Source organism: Nuphar pumila, chromosome 2, assembly GCF_984573655.1.
Source record: "Nuphar pumila chromosome 2, dmNupPumi1.hap1.1, whole genome shotgun sequence".
Lineage (NCBI taxonomy): Eukaryota > Viridiplantae > Streptophyta > Magnoliopsida > Nymphaeales > Nymphaeaceae > Nuphar > Nuphar pumila.
In genome coordinates, this window is record NC_143250.1 from 96,223,616 (window position 1) to 96,250,642 (window position 27,027).

The 27,027-nt window shown below is 37.8% G+C and overlaps 1 protein-coding gene across 1 annotated transcript; it reads right to left on the reverse strand.

Moving 5' to 3' along the window:
* Positions 1–256: 256 nt before the first annotated feature.
* On the reverse strand, positions 257–18,179 carry LOC149846253 (protein SEMI-ROLLED LEAF 2-like). The gene is made up of 12 exons (XM_089990733.1): positions 18,045–18,179; positions 17,038–17,112; positions 16,813–16,928; positions 14,538–14,652; positions 14,098–14,226; positions 13,823–13,870; positions 12,539–12,738; positions 11,405–11,643; positions 8,957–9,240; positions 8,619–8,741; positions 436–846; positions 257–340 (listed from the first exon to the last, which is right to left on the reverse strand). The coding sequence occupies exons 1-12, from the start codon at positions 18,177–18,179 to the stop codon at positions 257–259; spliced, it is 1,959 nt and encodes a 652-aa protein (XP_089846859.1).
* Between the last annotated feature and the right edge of the window lie 8,848 nt (positions 18,180–27,027).

Consider the following 27,027-nt stretch of genomic DNA (forward strand, 5'->3'; position numbering starts at 1 on the left):
ACAGATTATGATGCTAAAAGAATCGATTTCTGGATTTATTCCTAAAGCATAAAATAAAGTGACAAGAACATACAACAAATACCTTCAACCATGAAGCAAGAAGTGTCAAGCTGAATGAATGAGCTATAGCTGCAAAATTTGATGGCAAATTATCCGGTAAATTGGACTGTATCCAGAAGGCTGAAAGTAATTGCGTTGTTTGATCTTCACTTAGTTTGACAATGTTTCCTTCCTGTAATCCACGAACTACAACATGTTACACAACAGGACATACAAGCCAGTATGAAGCAAAATTACTGCAGACTGCAGAGTTTTCAAAAAATATGAGCACCAGAGATGCCTATGTAAATGATAATATCAAAAAGATCCATAGACAATTATAAGCCTGATAATGTGCACTACTAAAAGATTTGTTATAGTGTGATTCATACATACCAGGTCGGTTGAACCAGGGCTGCTAGCAGCAATGTCAACAATTGAACAACTTATCCTGTACAAATTTGGAGAACTTCTCCGAACACACCCATGTTTAAACTCCTCATCAGTAGATTCTTTATCCTTGGAATCATCATGACTGTCACCACTTTTTTCAACATTTGGACCATCTTTTTCTCTCCGTAGTTTTTCAAACAGCTTAGAGGCCGAGGAAAAAATAGTAGCTGTTCTTGAATGCAGTCTTCTTGGTTCATAAACAGACTCCATGTACAAGGACATGCAGTCATGTCTTGCATGGATAGAAGCTGGGACAAGCAGCACGGTGAAAATTCGATGGGCTATCAAACGGGCCTCCGTGTCTGGATGTATCATAGCTTTCAGAAGTTGAAGAAGCAGAGCCTCTGGGTAAACCTACAAAACATAAACTCAAGAAATAAGAAATACTGATGGACAAATAAGATAATCATGTCACTGTTCATTCAGTGAACCATGTCATGTGAACAAAATCACCAGTGAAGAAAATTCAATCATACTCCTGCTTTTTAGTATAGCAGAAAATGGAAAGGGCCAAACTAATCCTAGTCCCCCTGAAACTATGACCATGACAGCTGCAGGTCATAGAACTTCAAACCAGGACTAGGTTAACAGAAAATATAGAAAAGGGCAAGTCAACAACTTTTAACTATTAATAAGCACAAGAAATGTGCTACAAATCTTTTTGTTAAACCCCATCTGAAAAACAGGGAAAAAGAAAAAAGAGGAGGGAATCAAATTATCCCAATTACACAACCATTGAAATTATCGGAAAATGTGGTACACCAGATCATTTGCCATCAACTGAAGATTTAAAACCACGGTACACCATTTGCTTCAACAATGTTACTGATATACCATGAAAAATTTGTTCCCACTCCAACATGTTTTCCCATCCAATATATTTAAAACAGCATGCCTAGAGTATGAAGAACACAAAGCTACTCTACACATTTATACAAACATATTACATAGATACATATGTTTGTGTATCTATATAGGCATATGTGCGTGTGTACAATGAGAAACAGTTACACACCCTGACAAATTTAAGATAACATGAATTCATGACTTAACTTTCACCAAACCATGGGATTTTAGTAATTTTAAAAACAGAAACACATTAAAAGACTTTATATCAGAGTTACCGGAAACGCCTATGGAATAGGGGAAGCGCGCTTCCCCGGGACGCGCTTCGGAAGCGTGAAACGCGGCGCTTCCGAAATGCAAGGGGAAGCGCAGCTTCAATTGAGGAAGTGTGTCCCCCTTTAAACGGAAGTGTGTACCCCTTTAAAGTTGGACGTGATTCCCTTTAAAGGGGGATGCGCTTCCTATTAAAGGGGTATGCATCCCCCTTTAAAGGGGGATGTGTACCCCGATAAAGGGGGACGTGTACCCCTTTAATGGGGGATGTGTACCCCGATAAAGGGTGACGCTATTGTAGAAAGGATGAATTTGCCCTTAAAAAATTACACATGAATCTATTTTTTACTAAGGAAAAATGGGTATTCTACAAAACCAGTGAAAAAACAAAACTGAAAGGGGCTTAGGGTTTTGTTTTTTCACGTATCACCCGTCTCTCTCTCTCTCTCTCTCTCTCTCTCTCTCTCTCTCTCTCTCTCTCTCTCTCTCTCTCTCTCTTTCGACGACCTCAAAAAATTCTGGTGACCTCCACCCACTTCTGACGATGAAGATGTTCAGGACCTTCAGGTACGCTATCTCTTCTCTTACCCTCTCTCTCTCGAATCGGTTTCGCCTCTTGACTTTTTTTTTCTTTTTTTTTATGAGTTCTGGATCTGCTGGGTCCTCAATGAAAAGGGGACAGCAAGAAGCAAGGGTTGGGTTGGAGGGCTCGACCAGTCCCAACACGAAGCAAGGGCACACTAGGCGCAGGGTGACCTCCGGGCTCCGGCCACAAAGATGTAAAGGGAAAGGTGAAGAGTTGATGGCAGTTGGGTTGTGCCAGTTGCGAGCTAGGGAGAGGAGGACCTCTGACCACCTGTCGCATGGCAAGTGGCGATGTTGGGCATGGGGGGGCTCGACAGAGACACACAAAGAGGGAGAAGGTTGGGAGAGGAGGCTCTAACAGGGAGCAGCACCGATGGGTTGGGGCTCGTTGGAGGTAGAGATGGTGGTGTGTGAGGCGTGCACGCCGACGGGGGTGAACCAAGAGGGTGAGAGAGGGAGAAGAAGAAAGCAGAGAGAGAAGGTAAAAAAAAACACAGAGTGGGGGTTATAGATTGTGGTGGGTGCCTTATTGTATGGGTTGGATCCAACCAACTGAGACTGGGTATAAATGGGGGTTAGAGTGGTTTGGGGTTGGATCCTTATGGGTCCAACCCAAACAGAGTAGGTGAGAGGATGGTTTGGTGGAGGCTTTTGGTTTGGGTTGGATTCTTATGGATCCAACCCAAACTAGGTATTTAAGAGGCATAGTGGGTTGGGTTGAGTCCAAATGATGTTTATTTTTTTGTTTTAGTAATTGGTAAATTATGAAAGTAATGATTTCATTGATTTGTGTTCTTCACTCTCCATCCTTAGGGATGGCAGTGGACTGGGGGAAAGCGGGGCCCCGCCTCGCCCCGTTTGGACCGGGGATGAAGGGTATGAAACGGGGATGGAGGAGGGATAAAGGTTAAAATCCATCCCCGTTCGGGGGTGGAGGCGGGGATGGATGTGCACTTTTCCCCGCCCCGCCCCGCCCCGCCCCGACCACTTTTCCCCACAATATCCCTGCCCCACCCCGCCTCATCCCCGTTTGAACCGGGGATGAAGGCGGGGGTGGAGGATAAAATCCATCCCCGCCGGAGATGGAGGCGGTGGTGGAGGATAAAATCTTGAGGCGAGGCGGGGGTGGAGACCTTGTCCCCCGCCCCGCCCCACTGCCATCCCTATCCATCCTTTGTTATTAATAATAGTTTGTTTTTTGTTTTAGGTTGATTCCATGTGTTGAAGCAGAATTCTTTTGACTCTTGAAATTTCAGAAGTTGAATTCTTTCCGTATTACATGGAGTTATTCACTCTAAATGATGACCACTACTTAGGTTTTTAGTGTGTCTAGATTTCTAGATTAGCAAAAATGTATTTGTTGAGCCATCTGAGTTTTCATTTTTTGTGTTTAGAATAAAAAATGACTTCAAATTAATTACTACAAGTATTAGGTTGGAGGTAACTTGTCCATGGGTAGTAAGAACCGGTACTTGATGTGCTGCATAATCGAGCTCTTTTGTTATCTACATTCTTTTTTATTGTCATCCATTTGTCCTTGTGAACTTGTCTCAGTATAAAGACAACCATATATGTTTTAATGGTCTTAATCTATTGAGAGTTGAGAATCTGAAATGCATATTTCTGTCTCAGATTACATTTACCTCACCCAATTCCCATTCAGTGTCAATCTGAATTTTGTCTTTCTTCATTGTGATGTTGTCTTTGTTTAACAATTTTTCATAAATGCAATCTTTTGAAAGAACTTCCTTTCTTTTTCTCTTTTTTTTTGTTTGCTTCATCATAGTATATTATAGATAGATCTTTCATCTTTATGAATGATGCTTATTTAAAATTTTAAAGTGTTTTAGGTTGATTCATATACTTTTATGACACAGGTATATTTGCATGTTCTTTACTTCATTAATGACCATCAGAAGCTATGATCACGACAATTATGATGACGATGATGATTTTTTGTACAATTTGGAATTGGAGCATGAATCATCTAGTGGTGTTGGGAATGACAATACAAGAAAGGGCAAGGGGTCTTCTGATTGTCCACAGTTTGAGGACAAAAAAAAAATTGTTTTGACGAGGAAGATGAAGAAGAATATGACTTGAATGACTACTATTCTGAAGATGACCAAAATGATGAACCACCTAGCATGCATAAAACAATTGTCCTATGGCGTCATGTATTGAAACAAAAAAAGAGTGGGCAAGGAAAGCAAGGTGGAACCCAAGTTTTTACGTGCAGACACTACAAAAATATTTATCATGGGTCATATACTTGAGTTTTTGCACATCTCATGGGATCTCCAAAGGGACAAAGTGTTGGGATTGCCTTTTGCCATGTAGTTACAAAAAATACAGAATTGGCAAGAAAAATTAAGAGGCAAGTTCGCCGAGTGGAAGTTTCATCAAGTGCATTTGAGTTGAGGAGATCAAGAATTGATAATCCGAAGAAGCCTATTAGTATGACTACATCATCTAGTGGAAGCCGAAAAACAGTTGATATTCGTGATACCTTTAAAAAAGTAGAAAGAGATGATGTAGATCACAAAATTATCATATTTTTGTGTGCAAATGGCATACCTTTCAATATGCTTCGATCACCATATTGGGAAGAGATGATATCTGCAGTTAGTAAAATGCCTAAATATAAACCCTCATAATATGAAAAAAGCGTGAACAACGTTGCTTGACAGTGAGAAAGTGTGTGTTCACAGGGAGTTAAATAAATTTCGAAAAAAGTTTGAGGAGTTTGGAGTTTCCATTGTCTCAAACGGTTGGACAAATATCAAGAACAAACACTTGATAAATATACTTGCATCAAACTATTTTGGCTTGATGTTCTTATATGCAAGTGATTTTTCTAATGTGCAGTCAGCTGCAAGCATTGCCAAGTTTTTTAAGACGGGATTCAAACTTGTGAGGCCTTCTAATGTAATGCAAGTGATTCCAGACAATGCAGCAAATTACAAGTTAGCAGGTGAAGAATTAAAACAAATGTATAAGTATATTTTTTGGTCACCTTGTGTTGTGCACACACTTAATTTGATCTTTAAGGATTTGGCAGATGAGTTTCATTGGTTGGGAGAAACATATTTGCAGAATAAAGAAATTGTGAAGTATATCACAAATCATTCAAAAGCACTAGCAATCTTTAGAAGCAATGAAAAATTATAGCTAATAAAGATTGCAAAAACAAGGTTTGCTTCGCATTATACTACTTTGAAGTGCTTGCTTGATGTGAGGGAGAGCTTGAGGCTCACAGTAATTTCAGATAGATGAAGCGAATGAAATCAGTCATACATGGATGAAACTATGAAAAAATGTTGTTACAACAGAAACCACTGTTCTTGATGAAGAATATTCGGATTCTTGACGTTTAGCATTATTAATTACAAAACTCATATATAAGATGATTAAATTTTGTGATCAGGAAGGCCCTATAATTGATTAAGTGTATGAAGGCATGGACAACATATTGGGGGAAATCAAAGACAATCTAAAAGGACAACCAGATTTGTATGAAAAGATTTATCAGATTGTCTCAAATAGATGAGATAGAATGAATGTGCCTCTCCATAGTCTAGCCCACATGCTTACTCCAAAATATTACGAGTTAGAGTATCTCAAGATCCCAGATGAGTTTCTCCTGATAAAAAAATTATTTTATCTATTTAATAAAGTTTAAAGTTTAATGATTTAATTATTTTATTATTTCATTTGCATTTTATTGAAGTCATATCTGCTGAAAATGAATAGCTATTTACACTTTATAGGTCACAACTTGTGGCTTTTGCATCAAGAAGTGAAAGATTTAGCCAAAATACAGCAAGAATAGATGCATTGAATCCTACAATGTCGGTGCTTAATTGATGGCGTTTTTATGGTGGTGATACACTTAAGTTGAAAGCATTAGTCATTAAGGTTTTATCTCAACCTATTAGCACATCTTCTGCAGAAAGAGTGTTGAGCAACTATAGTTATATTCACAATGTTAAAAGAAATAGGCTCAATGAAGATCGTGTTGATACCTTGGTGTATATTCATTCCAATCTTCGATTGATTGAAAGGTATAATTAAACTATGATGTATTTTTTTTAGTATTTTTTTTCTCTTTTTCTATCATTGATTGTTTATTAGCATTCATATTCTTATAAAAAGGTGCAACAAGAAGGACCTAGTCGAAAATGGGATATCAATCTAGAGCTTCCTATTGTAGAAGAAAGTACGTTGAGATTAGAGGACATGCATTAGAGAGATTTGGATGATAGTGCACAACAATCAAGCACTATTTCCAATCCAAACCCAAAGATGCATAACCAAGAGCTTCATTACCTCCAATAATCATACGTACAAATGAAGTTGAAGAATATACAAATCAATCCATTAGAGCTAGTAGAACTGCAGATATACAAGAGCGACCATGAGTTCCTCAACGTCGAATTGATTGTTTCTTTAGCAGGAGACCTAGGCAAGGTATGTTGATCTTGTGTTTTTTATTTTTACTTTTTCTATATATATATTTTTTATATTTTAAATTAAGGTTTTTTAACATTTTCATTTTTTAACATATTCATTATAGGAAATGAAGGAAGGAGCAGAAGGCATGGTCGTGGAGGACAAGAAGCACGTGATGAAGTAGAAAGTTTTTGATCTATTGCTGACTTGAAGGAGAAGAGAAAAATAGCATATTAATGAAATATTGAATTTTTAATTATTCTTTTGATAATATAGTAGTAGTAGTCGAACTTAGAAACTTTTATGTTACTTTTTTTGCCAAGGTCTTGTAATATTTTGTTTGTTTGATATGTACTTTTATTTTGAACCTTGCATGATGAAGTGAAATAGTGGATTGTGTTAATTTTAAGTTTATAGTTTAGAACTTTATAGCTTATAATTTACAGTTTAAATCTTTATAGCTTAAAATTTTAACCATATCTCTATGTAATCTTTGAGTTTATTGATTTCTCATTTTCTATGTTGCAGAGATCACAAGATTTACAACAATCACAACATCAAATAACAAGTCATTTGATTCTTTTATTGAAAAATGTACATTTTTTAATCAAATTTATTTGTTTACTTAATGCATTATTTAGTGCTTGCATGCATTTGTCAAAAAATGTGAATTATGATCTTCTCTTGATGTATTATTTTTTAAATGTTTAACAGTTACAATATGATGCATTTGTTAGATAATTGCAACTTATATTATTTATTGTCTTAGATACATGTTTTATTTTGTCAATGATGACATAAATCTTATTTTTTGATAAAATAAAAATATATAATTATATTTTTGCTTCTCTTTCGATTCCTATTCGCTTCTCACTTGAATCCTATATCGCTTCTTTTTTTGCTTCCCTTTTGCTTCTCACTTGAATCCTATGTCGCTTCCTAGATCGCTTCTGGATCGCTTCCTCGGTCGCTTCCTGGTTAGCTCCTAAGTCGTCTAGCGCTTCCCACTTCCTAAAATTTTAGAAGTGCCTCGCTTCCCGTATCGCTTCCCACTCCCGCTTCCTCGATTGGCAACTCTGCTTTATATTTCTAAACTGCAGCTAGAAAAAGAAAATGTTGGTGACAATTAATGAAACAAACCAAAAATTGTAACAGCTCATATTAAACCAAAATTTTACATCCAGAATTCGTATTTTTTTTTGTTAAATCAATTCATGAAAAGTATGTTTTTTTAGTAAATAAGCAATGATAAACACATCTGCAGGTTGAGATTAAGCAAAAACGCATGAAACTATAATCTTTTAAGTGGCTACGGTTGATGGAGGTTAAACTGGTTAGGGTCTACCAACTCCTACAACCATACAAGCATACACACATGTTTATATAGTCAACCAGACCATCCTGCCCAGCAGGAATCACAGGTTCAAGCTCTATCAACTCAACCTGACCTTATGAGTTTCAATGTAAAACACAATCTTAGAAACATGAAATTTTGGTACGTTGTGGGCCATACATTTTTTAAACACTGCAGAAAACCTGCTTACATGTCATGATCAAATGATCCAAAACTAAATAAACTATGTAGACCATGCGTTAGGTTTGATTTACAAAATAATTCAGAAAAAGGTGGAAGAAAGAATGGTGGCTTCTACTAAATAATATATTTGGTTGGCCTTACCAAATATTAACTCGTATATACAGTGCAGATAGTAAGACGCTATCTAGTGACTTCCATAAAATCCTATCAATTTCAAGATTTATCTATTCGTCTGCAGTATTACACAGGACAAATTTTTAAACTGTTGGAAAATTGAAAGTTCTGTAATAGCTACTTCAAGAGAGAAAAAAAGGAAAAGGAAAAGAGAAAGATGAAACCCAAGGAAAACCATAACGATGTATATTTTGCTCAATCAAACCACATATAACAAAATAAAAATCCACACCTGTTGTACATATGATTGGAAAGAGACCAAGGAAATGATATGAGCAAGAATCAGCATTGATCCAACTGTTGCTCTGGCAACAACTCCAACACTAGGCAACTTCTCCAATGCTATGGCCATCATGTCAAATAGGAGTCTTGCATCACTGATCTGAAAAGATTTCCAACATAAAAATATTAACAAGAATGGAAGGAAGTCAAACATCCAAAAATTCAGCCACCGGTATTAGCTACCAGGCTCACAAACAAAGTTCATTATTTATTATATCTAAGGTCTAGCACCACAGCTCAGAAGCTGAAAACCTCTAAAGTTCAAGAGAGATGATTTTTCATAGCAACTAAAAAAACAGTGGTTTAAAAATATACCCTTTTGGATATTTCCAGCAAGCAATCTTCAATTGAACTCTGAAGAGAAAGATTGGCATTTGAATCTTCCAAACCAATGGATTCATCTGTGGCTTGAAGGCTTTTCCTCAAGTGTCTGCACAAGACACTGACAACACCAACTTCAGCAACTAGAGCCCGTGATCTAAACTGTCGAGCCAAGGCAGTAACAATCTCAATTATAGCAGATTTAGTCCGAGGATCATGTGCAACATTTTTGTGATCCAGATGTCGGACAATAGCAGCCAAAATCAACTGGTCGTTTCCTGCAAAATTTTGCAGACAAAATAGGTAATTACAAAAGCCAAATGCCAAGTCCAAGGTATCTGCATCTAGAGTTAAGGAAAAAAATACAACATACAGTTACTAGAAAATTCTGAGCCAGAACACAAGAAAGAAAACAATACAATTTACAAAAAAGACATGGCTAAAGGAACATGGGGTCCAAAGCTCGTTTCATTAAAGAAAAGAATATATATATATATATATATATATATATGAGTGATGTGTATCTTCCAGACTATTTATCTCCTAGACCGTCCCACACTCCTATAGAAAACATACTTGCATGTGTTTTTTCTTTAATCTAAACCCATAAATGTGATCAACAGATATTAGTTTAAGCACTTTTCATGTTTAGATGTGTTTTTAGATCAATGAAAAAATCAACGGTATATATTGTTGGAAATTATACCTTACTTAGTGGGTCGGGCAATTGAGATTGAACCAATGAGCTTGGAGGCACGCGTAAACACATTGTCTTTCAAGAAATAGTTGCCCCACTTAGGATCAAGTCCTCGGTGCAATGGGTATTCGTGCAACTACGCACCCAGGATACAATCGAGCTTTCGTCTTCTCGAGAATGATTGGACCACGCCCTGCACTGGGTGAAGCCAACAACCTTGACACAGACCACCTTGAACAGCCTCTTGACTAGTGTTGAATCAGATATGGATCTTGGGTTTGGATCTAGATCCTAACAATAACTGGGTTGAATCCAAACTATAACTGGATATGGGTCTGATCAGCAACCGGGTCTAGATCTTGGATAAAGATCCAAACTATAATGGATTTGGATCCCAGATAGGGATCCAAACTATAATAGATCCGGATTAGATCTGGAAACGAATTTGAATCTAGACCACAACTGGATCTGGATATGAATCTGAACTGAAGTTGGATCTAGGCTAAACTATATATGGATCTCTCTAAAAGAATCGGATCTCTACCTGAATTTGGGTCTAACCCAGGAGAGAGAAGCACCAAAATTACAGAGCGAGAAAAAAAAACTTCAGATAGCGAGAGAGAGAACAGAGCTCGAGATAGAGGAGAGAGTAGAGAGGGATGAGAAAGGAGGAGGGAGAGCTGGGTTTATATAGGCCTCAGCCCACCAACCATCATAATGGCCATTAATGGAGCCCAGACGGTTAACCATAATGGGTCGGGGCTGGCCAAACGGCCATCCATAAAGGCCCAAACGGCTAGCTAGGGAAGGACGCCAAAATGGACCAAAAAGACAGGAACAGGGTCTAAAATGACACCGCCAAGTACAAGACCATCCAAGATAGGATCAAAAGTCAACGATCAACATGGTTGAGCGGCTATAGACCGTTTGGACTCTTAATGCTCATGCAAAAACATTGAGCAAATCCAAAACGGATCCGGATAAGATCCAAAAAGGTTTTAAAGCAAAGTCAAGGTCCATTTAGTGGTTGGTCAAAGGTCAAAAATATACTTGAGGATTAAAACCGTCCCAAGTATTAAAAAGAAAGTCAAAGACCAGACCAAACCAAGCCAAGCCAAGCCAAGTTGGGTCCGGGTCCGGGTCCGGGTCCGAGTCCGAGTCCGAGTCTGAATCCGAATATGAAACTGCAAACCGCAAACCCAAATCTAAATCTAAATATAAATATATATTGTTTGTAATTCCAGATCCAAGGTTTATTCAAGCCCAAAATCTAATGCCCTTGAGGGTCATGCCTCTAAGGCACCACCCTCCTATATAAGGACAAAGAAAGTTCCTACAACTTTTAATATGGGACTAAACTTTTGTAGGGAACCTTATACCCACATGCTTAAGGAAAAATAGAAAGATAGAGGTTATACTTAGGTATCTTTGAGCCAAAAATCTAACATATATTGCACCAAACACTTGATTAACTAAAAATAAAAAATTTCTTGTTAAATTTATTTGATCCAAAACATGTTTTTTAGTAAAATAAGTAATGATAAACGCATCTAAAGGTTTGGATTAAGCAAAAAACTTGCACAAATATGTTTTTTAAAGAGGTCGGGGATGGTCTGGGAGATAAATGGTCCAGAAGATACACATTACTATATATATATATACATATATATATATATATGAAACGCAAAAGCCCCCGGCTAAACCAACCAAAATAAAAAAAAATGCTAATCACAAAGAAAACAAACCTGAATTCTCCATCAAGAAACACATATCAGACAGAAAGAGCATTGCCAGTCCTTGCCTGGGAACCCAATGTCTCCTTGTATCAAAATAAAGGAACATGGGGTCCAAAACTCGACGCATTGTTGTCGTCTCCTTCGCCAATTCAACCATTTTTTGGATGCAAATTTGTGACCATACCTTGGGTGATTCAATCTCATCCCTGCAAAATGAAAAACTTGAATCTGCTCTTGCAGTATGAACACTGATGACATTAAAAAATAAGAAACTTCACATGGAACAAAAAATACATCATGACAATTAATTTTAGTCTACTGAACAAAACAAAAGCATATAAAATGGCAAGCAATAACAATTTGTAACTTTGCATCAGATATATTTGCACAGACATAAATAAAAGCCCACATCTTGTGAGCATAATATCATTTATCACATTACGTAAAAAGCAAGAGAATAAGTGTGTGTCAGTGTGTGTGTGTGTGTGTGTGTGTGTGTGTGTGTGTGTGCAAGCCTGTATGCATGTGCACATGAGAGAGACAGCAAGAAAGAGATGGAACAGCCAATAATCTACCATTGACTCATGTTTGAGTTGAGCAGAAGGAGGTTCCACAAAGAACTGCTTCTGATGCTAGGAACGAAACCCTTCTTCAAGTGCAATGATAGATCAAATGGGACAATTCTAGAAATAATGTGGGCCATGCCACTGATGCACAATGATGCAACTCATGCCAGAATCCAACCTAGTAACAAAAATGTGTCCAATCTGAGGGCCTTACACAAATTCTAAATGCACAGCCTCATACTTTAAAATCCCTTGTTTTTATTTTTTCTGTACAATCACGAGCATACATACTCATTCATACACAGAGTGTTGCAAACAAAAGTTAATTAGGTCTAGTTTACTAGAATACAAGCCATAAGAAACACAATATACATCTCTAAACCCAGAAAAAACATATGCTAAACGAACAAGTACACGGAAATGAGCTCCTTCAAGAAATCATATAACACAAACTTTGCTGACAAAATTATGTCGAATGATTTAAGCACAAGAAATGTGCATTGGTGGTCTCCAAAATGATGAAAACAAAAAGGAGCAGTTGACAGCATTTAAAAGATGACTAGGTCTAGCAAGTTACCTTGTCAATTTGAAAGGATCTTTTTTTTCAGGCCTGGATCGCATAATATCATAACTTGGGCTAATATTATTAGTAACACCGGCACTTCCTCGTGCCTCACAACGGACAACTTCATTCACCCAATTGTGATGTGTTTCCCCTTGTTCATCATCTGCATGATGCATCTCCGCCCCATAGTTGTCCAAGATAACATACACAATCTGCATCATATAGTGCAAATTACTTATAAATGTCGATAGAGACATCTCGAATGTAAAGGCTCATATTGAAGGTTAATTATTTGAAAATTTGTGAGACGTCATAGACAAATAACTGCAATCTAATTATTAAGAGAAAAAGAAGTTACTATAAGGAATATTCTTCTTAAATAAAACACAGCTGTGAGTACAGCCCATACAAGCAGGGAGCAGTGGTGACAGCTTGTCTAGCTTAATGCGATACATATGGGCTTGTGTATCTGCTGAAACTATAATGTGAAATTTACACAACATACCTCAATTCCAATTATTTCAAATTCCCGCAGGTTCGTGCATGTTTCTAGGTTTCAGCTGCTTTGCTTACCATTTTGACAAAAAGTATGGACCTCTATTAAATGTGAATTACGCAGTGCAAGCACTTGAATGCGGATACGTTCTATATGTGATGCTAATATTACACTTTGGAAATCAAGAAAGAAATTTTATCCATAATTCCATAGCCAACACTTGTATCAATCTGAAAGAAGACAAATCTGCCAGCCTTCTTATGTGCTTGCTATGTCCATGTATGAAGATAAGATCAGCAGTATTAAGATGCCAAGAACCCTAAATGATAGGATACATATTCTACCCAAGAGAAATGTATGACAAGTATCAAGTCAATACCCTGTATGGTTGGATCATGGACTAGGTTGTGGAATTGAAAGTCAGATACAATTTTTTGGGTTCAATTTAAACATTATTTTAACCCTTATGATTCAGCTTAAGAAAAGGCTGAACTATTTTCCACCTCGGATTTATTCTACAAAACGTTACTACTCACATTGCTGCAATTTTTTCAAAATTGACCCGCATACTATCATATCTTTTCTCTAAACTCTAAAAATTTAACCTTAGTTTCAGAAAATCAGGATTAGCAGATAACACTCTGCCTCAGCTATTAGACTTCAATTTTAATCATGTAGCAGAAAATTTATTCAAGTTCAAAAAGGTCTCTTCAGGTAAATAGCCAGGAAAATTTCCCAGCAAAATAAAGCAGCAAACTAAATAATAATCACAAACCCATACTTTTACAGAACATGCCTACCTCATCAAAATCTGAAAATATGTGTGAAAATTCTGCCATGAACCAAACCTGCAGTTTGAAAAAACAGAAACACATAAGTCATCTATAATTAAACTGTGTTTAGAACAAGTTCCCCACAACCCCCATGCACTCCCAGATAAAGTAATATTTAGAATAAAAAGAAGCAAAAACATCACAGCAACCAATCAGTAGTTTGGTATGTTAAGACTTCAATAGACTAATCCCAACAAATCATGCACCTTAATTGAGGCATAAACAACAAGGAAAAAAAATACCATAGCAGAAAGGCACTGCAAGCTAGCTGCCTGAAGTGACTGTTTATCAAATGCTTCCCCATTCTCACGAGCAAGCATACAAATTTTGCGGACTAAGCTCTCAATATTGTGTGTATATGTTCCATCAGCCTGTTCAGTCAAAGGTATTACTAAAAAGAAATTGATGCTGAAATCGATATAAGTCAACCACAAAATCAAAAACATCCATAGAAATGCAACATAACAATGCAACAAAAATCCTCTTCCTTGGAAACAAGAAAAAATGCCCAACCAAGTCATCAAATTGGAAGAAACCATCAAAATGCTATAATTATTCAAAAATAATAATAATAATCAATGTAGCACTATATAAATGCATCATGAAAGCTAGCAACTGCAAGACTATGAGAATTTACCGAACATGTTACCTGAGGAAAAAGAAACATGCGAGCAAAGTGTACCTGACTATAAATAAAATTTGTCAAGGTTTGACATCCAAGGATCTGCATTGCATCTTCGCGTGTGTAATCCAAAAGTTCGTTTACCACATTCAGTAGATTGGCAGCAAAATACGGCCTATTCAGCAACCAGATGAAAATGTTCAATAACCAGCAAAGCCAAACTCAACATCAAATCAGAGCAAGTATTAATATCCTCAACTGGTTTCAACCCCAGAAAATATAAGAAAGCTCCAAACAGAATTAACTACAAATAATCTAGACACATTAATTTGAAATTTTGAACTCTTTCAGAGAATCAGAAGTAGATGATGAAAAGTTTTTCGGAACTCAAAAAACAATAATCTCCTTCTCAAGTATTATTTTTCAGTTCTAAACAAGTAATCTACTAGTTACTTCTTAAGAGTTAAAAGTAATGAAAGAGTAAACTGAAAGATATACTTTTAAAAGGCATCATCAAAACATAGAGGTTTTTAAGAAATAATAGTAAAACTATTGAATTCTCATATTACTAGCATCTATCACAAAATCTTCTTATGAGCAGGCCTTTGAGATTCTGCCAGAAGAACCAAGGTGTCTATCAGTTATTGCCTATAAATGGGATAGAACAGACAAAAGAGTCCATATGCCATGATCTATAGTACCTTAGGTCCAGGCGAATTAGGCAACAAAAGGGGTCCAGTCAACCAGGAATGGGATAGTCTTGCATTTAACTTCATAGCTCAAACCTTAGCCAAGGATATTGCTTCCATATTCTAACTAAAAGAACTAGATATGAGGAAAGTTGTGCCCGATATAGCCTATATGTTAAGGTAAAAAATTGGACAGGGGCTATGTAACACGGACTCTTCTAACAGGGCACTGCACTAGCGTCGCACCCATGCGGGTGCGACGCATGGACACGGCTTCCTTTGTGTCAGGTGAATTCAACCACATAGAGGTCCATTTCTGTCTAAAAGTAAATTCAGTTAACCCTAACCAAGTCCAATTTTATCTATATTATATATATATATATAAATACATAAATGCACACATACACACATTGTTAACTTAAAATTGTTAAAAATTATATATATATATACCCTGACCGCACCCCCGTGTTAAAATGTATCTCTCTTTATGTAAATATTTACATATATATATATATATAAAGAGAGATACATATACATATATACATCACGTATATATGTATATGTATCTATATATATGTAAATATATATGTTTCTTTTTTGTAAAACCCGCAAGGGTATTTTAGTCATTTCTCTTCATTTTGCGCATATTCATAATTATGAATATGTTGTAATTCTTTTTACTTTTTTACTTTTCTTTTTTTCTTTTTTTCTTTTTTGTCTTTATTCTTTTTGTTGACTCAAAGTCAACCTTGGAGGGCTCAACACTAGCTATTGAGCCTCTCCAACGGTTAGAATTCTAACCGTTGGAGGGGCTCCAACAGCTAGCGGAGCCCCTTCAAGGCTCCTTTTCCTCTTATAAATAGGGGAGTTCCCCCTTTGTAATCTTCACTTCTTGGAGTTTTTGTTCTCCATTCTTCTCAATAAAATTCTTTATATTTTGTATGCCTTTGTGCATTTGAGTTTCTTTATTGTACCTTTGTGTACATTTGTTCTAAGTGTTCTTGTGCATTTGTGCACATTGGTGGTGTTGTGCTTATCGCACACTTTATCTCTTTTTTGAGATATTTTCACACCCCGCACCCAAGTTTTTTTAAAGTGCCGCATCGCCGCATCCGCACCCATATACGCACTCGCATCCGCACCCACACCTATGTGACATAGGACAGGGGTTGCAGAATCATCAAGAGTTGCACACTACAAACTACACATGTCTTCTCTCCCTTCCATTGTTAGCCATGTTAAACTATCATGATTAAGAAATATTCCATCAACTAAGATGCCCACTTTACAAGCAGTGAGCAGGTTGTGCAAATGGTGATATCAATCAAATGATGTTACTACTGTTGGTGCTCCTATGAAAAAACATTATGCATTTATTATTAATTTTTACATCAATTTATTATTGAAAGTGATGTTATAACCCGAAAACATTACCAAACATTTCAAACCCCCATGGACATGCTTAAGCACACCAGCACCATGTATCCAGAAATCTCATAATATAAAAATCATGATAATGGTAAGAAAAAGGCAGAAAGGCTCGACTTTTATGGTTTAAACATCACAAGAATAAACACTCGGTTATCAAAGTCTGATTAGGTCCCATAATGAAAAGCAACTGAGATTAAGATCTTATCGCCACTTACATTTGACCCTTGCACAAGCAAAGCAGTTTATTATATGTCTCCATGATAACCTTAATTAACTTGAGGTGCTCAGAACGCAATTCCTTGTGGCTCCTTTGCTCCAGACACTTGGCAATCTAGCAAGGAGGGAAAAGCTACAAAGTTAAGCAAGGAAGATCCCAGCTGAGTTCAAAAAGGTTAAGAAAAAAAGAAAGGCTCTACGTGACACCAAAGAGAGAGACATACCTTTGGGACTCGGAAAGGGTTCTTCGCTGCATATTCACACAACTTGGTGATTTTCCTTTCGTTTGGAGGATCATCCTGTTAAAGACATGGGTATCATCAAATCTCAAATAACTAAAAAGACGATCAAGAAATGAATATACCCTCATATAAAAAGTACCAAAGAATCATATCAAAAAAAAAAAGGGGGAAGGAAAGAAAACACCATGTTAACTACATACCTAATAAAATCAAGATCACTATGAAGAAAAACTTTGAGTAGTTAAGACAAATGGCCAAACCTCAAACACTACCCACCATCTGAAAACCAAAAATAAAACAAACATAACGCATTTTCTTTCAACTTCTACAAAAAGCATTTTGATGCAAAAAGTACACCACATTTGTTTTGCCATGTGATTCTTGAACCTTCTCAGCTATTTGTAATTCTTGATCACAATCACAGAAGAATCACAGGCTACGCAAACTTGAAAAGGTGTAGCCTGTGATTTTGAAATCTCAACTGTAAAAGTTGGTCACAAATGTGAACCTGTGACCAACAATCACAGGCTGAGGAATCACAGTTGTGACCAAAACAATCGTGTATCAGGAAACCATAACAAAGATAATGCATGTATCACATCTACACTTGAGAAATAATAAATACAGTTGCAGTAAACAGTGAAAGCAAGACGGTCGAACAAAAATAAGAATAAATCAACAAAAAAGATAAAATTACGTCAAGTCCCACATTTCCAACAAAACCAAAGCAAGCAAACATCCCCATTGTTCAAAAGCAAATATAAAAACAAATGTGGCTACAAAAAGGATACCATCCAAACAACCAACACCAACAGCATGAAATGCAAAAAAGGAAGAAACTCATTCACGGTTTTCTAACCAAAGATCAATGAAACAAGAGGACACCCACTTCATAAAGACAAGAAATAACACAAACCCAGAAACCAAACAGCAAAGCAAGACCCAACAACTCCACCACTAGAGAGAGACAGAGAGATCAAAAATCTCACCAGGTTCTTCGGGAAGATATCAGCAAGGAGCTTCTTGTAACGCTTAACAGGCTGACGAGATCGAGACCTCAGCCCGGGACAACAAACGCACATGTTTCCACAGATTGGCAGCACCCTCCTGGACATGAAACCCATCCTTCTTATTCTTCTTCTTTTTCTCTACCCTTCTTTCTCCAAAAACTACAGAAAAAAACGAGTAGCCAGCTAGAAATTCCTCCTCCTCTAGCTGAAAAAGAAGAGGAAAAAGTAAAATAGATTGAAAAGGGACCTCCTCGGAATCAGTTTTTTGGAGTAAACCGGCATTCTTTAATGGAGGACAAAGTACCCACAAGAGAAATTTTGGGTTTTTGGAGGGGAGTAAAAAATTCAAAAAAAAAAGTTGGTTCTGCATCGTCACGTGATCGAAGTCCAGTACAGGCACTGAAGTGTCAACGAAAGGTTCAAAACATGATGGGTGTGAAATGACCAAGATAGCCAAGTTACTTGAGGAAATTACATATCCTATTTGCCCCAAGGCGTTTCTCAGCGCAGCGAGGTGGGGGAGAGCCTTGGCTACTTAGATGCATACTGACAACAGTTAAAAACGGCAAAAATATCGGTAGCCAAAAACTCGTAAGAATTCTTTTTGGAAAATCTTTCGTTTTTTTCGATAAAATCTCGGTCATAAAAATACTTTTTTACAAAAAAATATAAATAAAAAATATTCAAAAATAAAAACCACATTGCTTTTTCATGATAAATAGGGAATAAAAACATAAAATATCATATTTAAAATATATTTATGTTTTTGATGAAAACTTCACATGAAATTGATGGAGGGAAGCAAAAAAAAACTCTCATAAGAAAATAAAATTTTGTCTTTGAGAGTTTTTGACATGAGAAGTTTTTCCAAAAAAAAAATTACGCTTGTTTGTATAGCATCCCAAAAAACAAAGTGGGAAATATGAAGAAGAAAAAAAGTTGATGAGGAGGGTGGCGGTGAGTGTAAAAATAAATTTTCTCTTGTTAAGGAATATTCCTTCACACCTCTTCTTAAAGGAATGTTTCCGATCAAGAAGTGTACTTTTTAGAAAAAAACTCTTTTAGCAAAAAATATCTCTTTTGGAAGGGTTTGAAAATTCATATGAATTTTCCATTTGACATCACTTTTACTGCATCTTTCTCGCTTCCAAACGTGCCTTAAAAAAACTCATTTTCCCCAATCTCTTGGCCAGGCAAACAAATGAGCCTGGTTTGTTTTAGTCTTTTTCTTGTGAAAGAAGCAAAGAGGCCCCTTTTTTATAAGAAACTAAGGCTCTCAACGGGTCGGGTACCTGTCTCATGGGGGGTGTGCTTAACCCCACCAAAGTAACAGTTCAAGGTTCAGGTATTGTTGATTCACAAAAATGATATCTCAAATCCAGATCCATATGATTTTAAGAAGTTACACTTAAAATACATATAAAGCACTTGAATTGGGTCAAGTACCCAACAATACAACCGGATTGAGTCGAGTAATAGGCAAAAATAATAACCCATTGTTCAGGTAGGTTGGGTTTAGGTCAACCCGAATATTCTTAAAGTTGGTGTTTTTTATACCCATATCCAAGAATTCGGGTTTGAGTCAAGTCAGATCGAGTGCCCAGTAGTTGACAGCCCTAGAAGAAACAGAGCCTTTTATAACTGAAGGTAGAATAAATTAGCGGTGTCAATGAGTCGGGTTCAGTTCAGACCCAGGTAAAACCAAATCCAAAATTGATTTGAGATTATGGTACCGAGTCCGAATCCAGACCCGAGTTCAAACGAAACCATTGACACCCCCTAGCATAAATGGGGTGATTTGGGAAACCAGACAACCTACCATAATTGAGGAGCTAAACTATATAAAGAAGATGCCGAATTCGCGGAGACAATAAATGATATGAATTTCTTTCATAGAACTGAATCTTAGACATCAATAATTATGTGGGTCATAATTAAAATCATAAGGGTATTTATGAAATTGAACCCTAAGTAGTGCCCAGCTCACTGGAAACCCACGAACCTACTTTTCTCCAAACATTTATTATTTTATTGTGAAGTTTTACAGCCTGGGTATCAATACAACTTAGTTAACTGAGAAATTCCAAACCAAGTTAATGAAAATTTCAATTTAGCGCCAACCTTTTATCCTTATTTCTAAAAAGTTCTATATCTCTGATTTTTTTTAATACAAGCTACTATTTTTCTGAAAACTGTCAAATAAATGGCATTTACTATCAATTCAAGTTAAATATCAATTAAACAATGTAAAATGTTAATAAGAGTGTGTTTTAATCTTTGGGATTCCTTATTTGAGGATTTGAGCTAACATAGGGCTCAATGATATGGCACGGGACCCATGCCAAGATCTAAGCATATCCAAACATTGGATTTCAAATCTCATAATTTCAAATATTTCATGTCCTTGAATCAAAAGATAGAAAGAGCGAGGCCCAATTATGGGTGTCAACTGGTCAGGTTTGATTAGGACGCAAGTGAAACCGGACTTGAACATAGTTTGAGATGCTGGTACCGAATCTAGAACCGGGTTCAATTGGATCCACCACAAGAGAAACCATACCCTGATTTTATAAGGATTACGTAAACCAAACTCAGACCATACCCGTCTAAAATAACATCTTTTATCATTTTTACATTTAAAAATTTGTGAATCTTTAGTCAAAAGTCAGGTCTGGTATGAAATTTTACAAACCATACTCGACTCCATACTAATATCTGACCCTTCAGGTCTGACCCAGATCCTAATCAGACCTTATTTATCACCAAACCCTAACCCTACAGGGTTTGGTACGAGTTTGGTCAAGTCATCTTTCGTATCAAAAGATTCAAGGAATTAAAACCTACCCTAAAACTTAAAATGACAAAAATACCTACCCTTTTCTTTCCTTTGAGGGTAAACAAGTATGGGACAATACAGAAAACTCAAAAGAATCACTTCTTAATACGTTGGATGCCAACTTGAGGTCTTTGATAGTTTTCAGACAAATAAAAGCTCAATTTGGGAAATTTAGAAATATGAGGTCATATTTTGAGATTAAAAGTAAAAAGGTTGGCTCGTAAGTGTATTTTTTCTATTAGTTAAATAAATATTAATGACATTTGTTGATAATTAACCAATTAATTAAAAAATGTTAAATGACATGTTTATCCCTCCTTTTACGTACATGTATTATTTCACTTGTTCGCCTTTTTTCACCTTTCCCATGCTTGGTCTGGCTGTACGTTCACATGGTGGGGGACATTCGAGGAATTAACAAAAAAACAATACTTTTATAGTGGCACGAAAACTTATACGCTTCATGTCAAAGTCGAGCTTTGACTCAGTGGCTTTACTTGGTCAAACTGGAAATGGGAGAGACAAATACTGGATAACATTAAGGTCCGGATCCGGATCCATTTTCGTTCTAGTGACAAGGCCAGATTGTAGTTGGATATGAATAGGATATGGTCGTGGATCCATTCTGTCTCCCAATTATTCGGTTAGGATCAACATATGATTGAACTGGAGTCAGATATGCTAAAATTATACTTTTAATATAAGGGTTGCCATTGGGGTCCGATCCAATGTGGCCCGAACCTAGACTAGTGCCAAGTCTATCCGACACATGGCAACTTTCATAAGTGTTAATGGGTGAGATATATATCGAGTATTTGGCCCAATTTAAATCAAAATTCTCATGTTTGGGCATATACATGCGGACCGGATCAGTAGTATCTGACTATTCAACTCAAATTGAAACAATATCCCCGAGTGTGGGCATAAAAATGCTAACCCGATACTATTTGAGCAGACCAGAACCTTATCAAAAATGTATGGGTTAGGTTTAGACCCAAGGGGTTTGGCATAGTAGGATAGGGCCTAGACCATTTGACAAGCAGTCTAGGTTCAAATCCCATGGGTGTCACCCCTGCGTAAGACGAAGCTTGCTGACTCCCTTTGGAGTTTTACGCTGACATGGACAGAGACCATAAGTATGGCAGGCTAAGCCAACGTGGCTAGGTCTATGTGACGACCGTTTTTTCCGAGTAAAAACCAAAAAATATATATTATGAGTTAGGTTTGAACCATATTTTTTGCTCAGTATCCAACCCCGAAGCCACTTAACCCGGGTATGTAATTCTATCAAAATTTATGTTTTAAAACATTTTTTAAATTATATAGGTTATGATTCCAACTTTCGTTTTCTTGACCTCACATAATAATTTGGGTCTTACTTCGTGTTATCTGAGCAAGTTAAGGTACAGTTAATTAGTTAAATATCTAAGAGTTTGCCCTAATTTTAGAGATTTATATTTGCAGCAATGGATTGTACTTACAATCAACTTAGCAAAACCCTTTTTTTTTTAAACCTAACTTCATATAGAGGTGATATTAGGGATGGCAGTCGACTGGGGTGGGGATGGGGGACAAGGTCTCCACCCCTGCCACATCTCAAAATTCTACCATCCATCCTTGTTTCCATCCCCGCATGAGTTTTGATTTTAACCTCCATCCCCGCCTCCGTCCCTGTTTCATGTCCTCCATCCTTGGTTCAAACGATGCAAGACGGGGTAGGGCTTCATTTTTCTTTGGTGTCTATTGTCATCTCTAAAGAAGGATCGGAGATGGGGCAAGGATCGAGAACGGGGCGGGGCAAGAGAAAGCGTAAGTCCATCCCCGCCTCCATTCCTGCACAGGTTTTGATTTTAACCTCCATCCCCAAACCAAATGGGGCGAGGTAGGACAGGGCCCTGTTTCCCCCTGGTCCACTGCCATCCCGAGGTGATCTACATACTACATTTGCTAGGAATTACATATCACTAATAATGTATTTTTGACAATGCAAAAATCGATAGTTATAAAATACATGGTTTTTTTTTAATCAAAAAGTATAATTTTCATTTGAAAAAAATGATTCAATGGTTGATTCCACTGAATTGATAATGTTGAACACATCTACAATTAAACCGAGTTTAGGAAAAAGCCCACAAAGTTTTATGTTGTCAAGATAGCGACCGTAAGTAAGTACGAACGTGGCTAGGTCTCTGATCCTGGGGTGGTTTCTCTGCGTAAATGTCAAAATAACTAATACATTATATGTGGTAAGGCTGAACCATGGTCGAAAACATGTGACATTATCGGATTTAATAAAAAAAAGATATATTTGTCTGTCATTACATTTCCATCATAACAATTTAGTTTACCAAACAATGTCAGCAATCATAATGTATATAACTAAATTACTGGTTATATTTCATCACTTCTGCAGATCTTACTCGATGTAGGTGAGTGAATGTTCACTGCGAATTGGATTTAACCAATGATATATATAAATATACCAACGGGGTCTCTGCTTATCCGGCAGGATCAGTTAGTGTACGTCACTTTGTATTGGAGACGTTGCAGGATCAAATCCTAATGGTACAGTTGTATAACTTGTTGGGGGTCTGCCTAACCCCAGTTTTTTCTATGGAAAAAAAATATAATATATATAAACGTGACTATAACAGCTGCTTCAAATAATCAATTTTTTATAATCCAAAGTAAAATCTCCTTATAACCAACCGTACATCGTGCTCACTATGGAGTACACCTAGCTTCCCACTTGTACGAGGGACGCCACGGGTGGCTGTGAGTTGCCAACGTGTGTCATCTTGGTGACATTCACAAGTCACACCAACCAGGCGAGCTTAGCCCTAATCAAAGAAACACATACCCCACATTAATTAATTTTTTTTGTTACTTCCCTAAGTCCAAAATCAAAGTGTTCCTGTTTGGGGGTGTCAACGGGTCGAGTTTGACACGGACCCGACCCATATCAAACCCTATACGGTCAAGGTTTGGTGATAAATAAGAAAACCTGATTAGAATCAGGGCTGGACTTGAAGGGTCTGATTAATTCATGGAGTCGGGTATGGTTTGTGAAATTTTATACCAGACCCAAGCCCGACCTGAGTTACGATTAAGATCTGCAAATTTTTTATGTAAAAATGATAAAAAAATTTATTTTATTGTATGGCTTGCATATGGTTCATGTAGTCCTTATAGGATCCGGGTATGGTTTCTCTTATAGTGGGTCTGATTAAATCTAGATCCAAACCCGGTACCATCATCTCAAATCTGGTTTGAGTCAGGTTTCACTGGGTCCAAACCTAACCCGACCCGTTGGCACCCCTAGTTCATGTATTATATTAAGATGATAACATGCATGCGCTGACAAGAGCATGGTGTGGGCCCAAACATGCACATGGTTTGGTATCTTGTAACATGCCTTTGTGCCCCAATGACCACCATTCTGGGTAGCATAAAAGCGTGTACTTGTTCACAGGCTTGACCTGGACTTTGGATCCCAACCAAGTCTAAACCCTATCCAAATAAAGAAGTTCATGTCTAGTCAAACCATGGTCAAGGTTAGCCATACATGGTCATTTAGTTGACTCATATCGTAGCAACTAGGGATGGCATTAGGGGGGGGTCCACTCCTGCCCTGTCTCAAAATTCTACTCTCCATCCCCACATGGGTTTTGATTTTAACCTTCATTCTTGCCTCCATCTTTGTTTCATATCTTTTGTTCCCGATCCAAACAGGGCGAGGCGGGGCGGGTGAAAACGTAAGTTCATCCCTGCCTCCATCTCCACACGGGTTTTGATTTTAACCTCCATCCCCATTTCATGTCCTCCATCCTTGGTCCAAACAGGGCAAGGCGGGGCTGAGCCCCGTTTTTCATGGGTCCACTGCCATCCCTACAACCTAACCATGTGTAAGTGTAACCATAGTTCAAGGAGGTTCATGTGATATGATATCATCTTAATATAATACATGTATACATGTATAACCATGTGTAACCATAGTTCAAGGAAGTTTTGTGTGATGTGATGAAAAAACCTAAATAAAAAAAAAATCAGACCCGAATCGAATCTGGATTTGACCCGGATCCAAACTCACTAAGACCTCCCCCCGTGCTTATTTAAAGCACGCAAGGGGTAGGGTTTCTCATTCATGAAACCCTCCCTTGCTACCTTTCTCTCTTCTCATTCGCTCGACACCCCTGTTGCTCCCCCCAACTATCGCTCGCCTCCTTCCCTCCTCCTCTTCTGTTTATCGGAGGCCCCCTAAACCAGCATCCTCACCCGACCCTCTCTCTTCTTGAACCCCTCTCTCTCCTCATGCTTGTTTCTCCCTCTGCGTACCTTTCCTGTCGAAGACCCACCTTCCCCAACAACCCTGCACTGGTGACCACCCTCCTTCACAGCGATGACCCCCCCTTCCGACCTCCTCTCGGGTGAGCCCCTCACACCTCTCTCTCTCTCTCTCTCTCTCTCTCTCTCTCTCTCTCTCTCTCTCTCTTGTTGGGTCAGCATGGGAGGGGTCGATCCCCTCCTGACTCTTTTTACTCTCAGTTATCGAGGAAGAGGTTGTGCCCCTTTCCTATTTCTCGTTGAAGTCGGGGAAGGGGTTGTGCCCCTTCCCTCTGTGTGTTTGTGACAGGGAAGGGGTTGCTCCCCTTCCCTTCTCTTTCTCTTTTTTGGCTAGCCAACAGGCAGGGGTGATGCCTCTACCATCACCTTCCCTCTTTGCTGACAGACGGGCAGGGGTTGCGTCCCTGCCCCTCTCCCTTCTGTCTGAGCAACGAGCAGGGGCTATGCCCCTTGCCCCTTTTTTCTGTTGATCGACAGGCACGGGTTGTGCCTCTACCCCTTTCCTTTTTCATGACGGGCTGTTAGGCAGGTCCTTTATTATATTCTTTGGATCGACCCATAGCGCGGGTTGACGTGTCTTTCTATTTTAGAGTAATCAATGTTTGCCTTTTGCATCTCTCACGATCAGCTCTCACGACGGATCTCGTTCGTGTCCCACGGCCAGAGACTTTCACTACCTACAATCGAGGCATTTGCAACCCCGAAACCCTCAAGGTAGGGAAAAGTTGTGCAATGGACTTTGGATAAACTGAACTAAGTTAAATTATTTAAAAAGTAAATTAAAATAAATATATATATAGAGAGAGATAAATATATATGTATACGCTTTTTAACTCAAGGATGCAGTTTTGCGATCCTTGTCCTTTCTATTATGTCATTTACTTCGCCGTCGTGCTTTAGTGCACAAGCTACTGCTTTAATGTTATTCACTTTAGCCGCCGCGCTTTAGTGCACATGCTTATTTGCTTTACTCATTTATTTGGCTTGATACGCAGTTTTGCAGATCAAGCATTGCTTTCTGTCAATTACTTTCGTCGCCGCGCTTTAGTGCACAGGCTATTTGCTTTCTGCATTTACCTGCTTACGTATTTGTTTAGTCGAGGTACAATTTCATACCTGATGCATTGCTTTACACAGTTATTTAAGTCGATGTATGGTTTCGTACGTCAAGCCTTGCTTGCGTTTTTAATTCCTGATACATCTATTTGACCAAGGTTATGCACTCTTGCGCTTAATGTGCATCTTCGCCCTTTAAGAATTTCTTGCATCCTGCTATCGCAGTGCATTGTGCACGACCTCATTTTTTCTTGCTGACTAGCACTTGCACTTACTTAAGTATAGTCTGGAGCGTAACCTATTTCGCTCGTTTGTTTAAAAATGACATGAGTTGCACTTATGCATTTTTGTTTCAAAAAGGAATTCGTAAAGCGAATCCGTGTTTCCAAATGCATGGTCTTGTTAAGCAGGTTTTGACAGTCGTTGTTGCACGATTGCAACCCAGTCTCTTGAATCGAAGTATTTGGGAGATATGCTTTACCATTTCTGTTTTTGTATCCGATGCAACTCAGATAACCCCTATGAGGGGCATGAACTTGTGTTTTGGGTGGTTCTTTTAAAATACCCTTATCTTTGTTTATTGAGACCAGTATCGCGAGGTATACACATGATACAAATACTGTGATAAACGAATGAGAGATCTGGGGCGATCTCGCCTCGTTCGAGTTGCACAATGTTGTACTCATGGTTTGGAAGATAAATCATGTTCAAAATAAGATGTGTGGT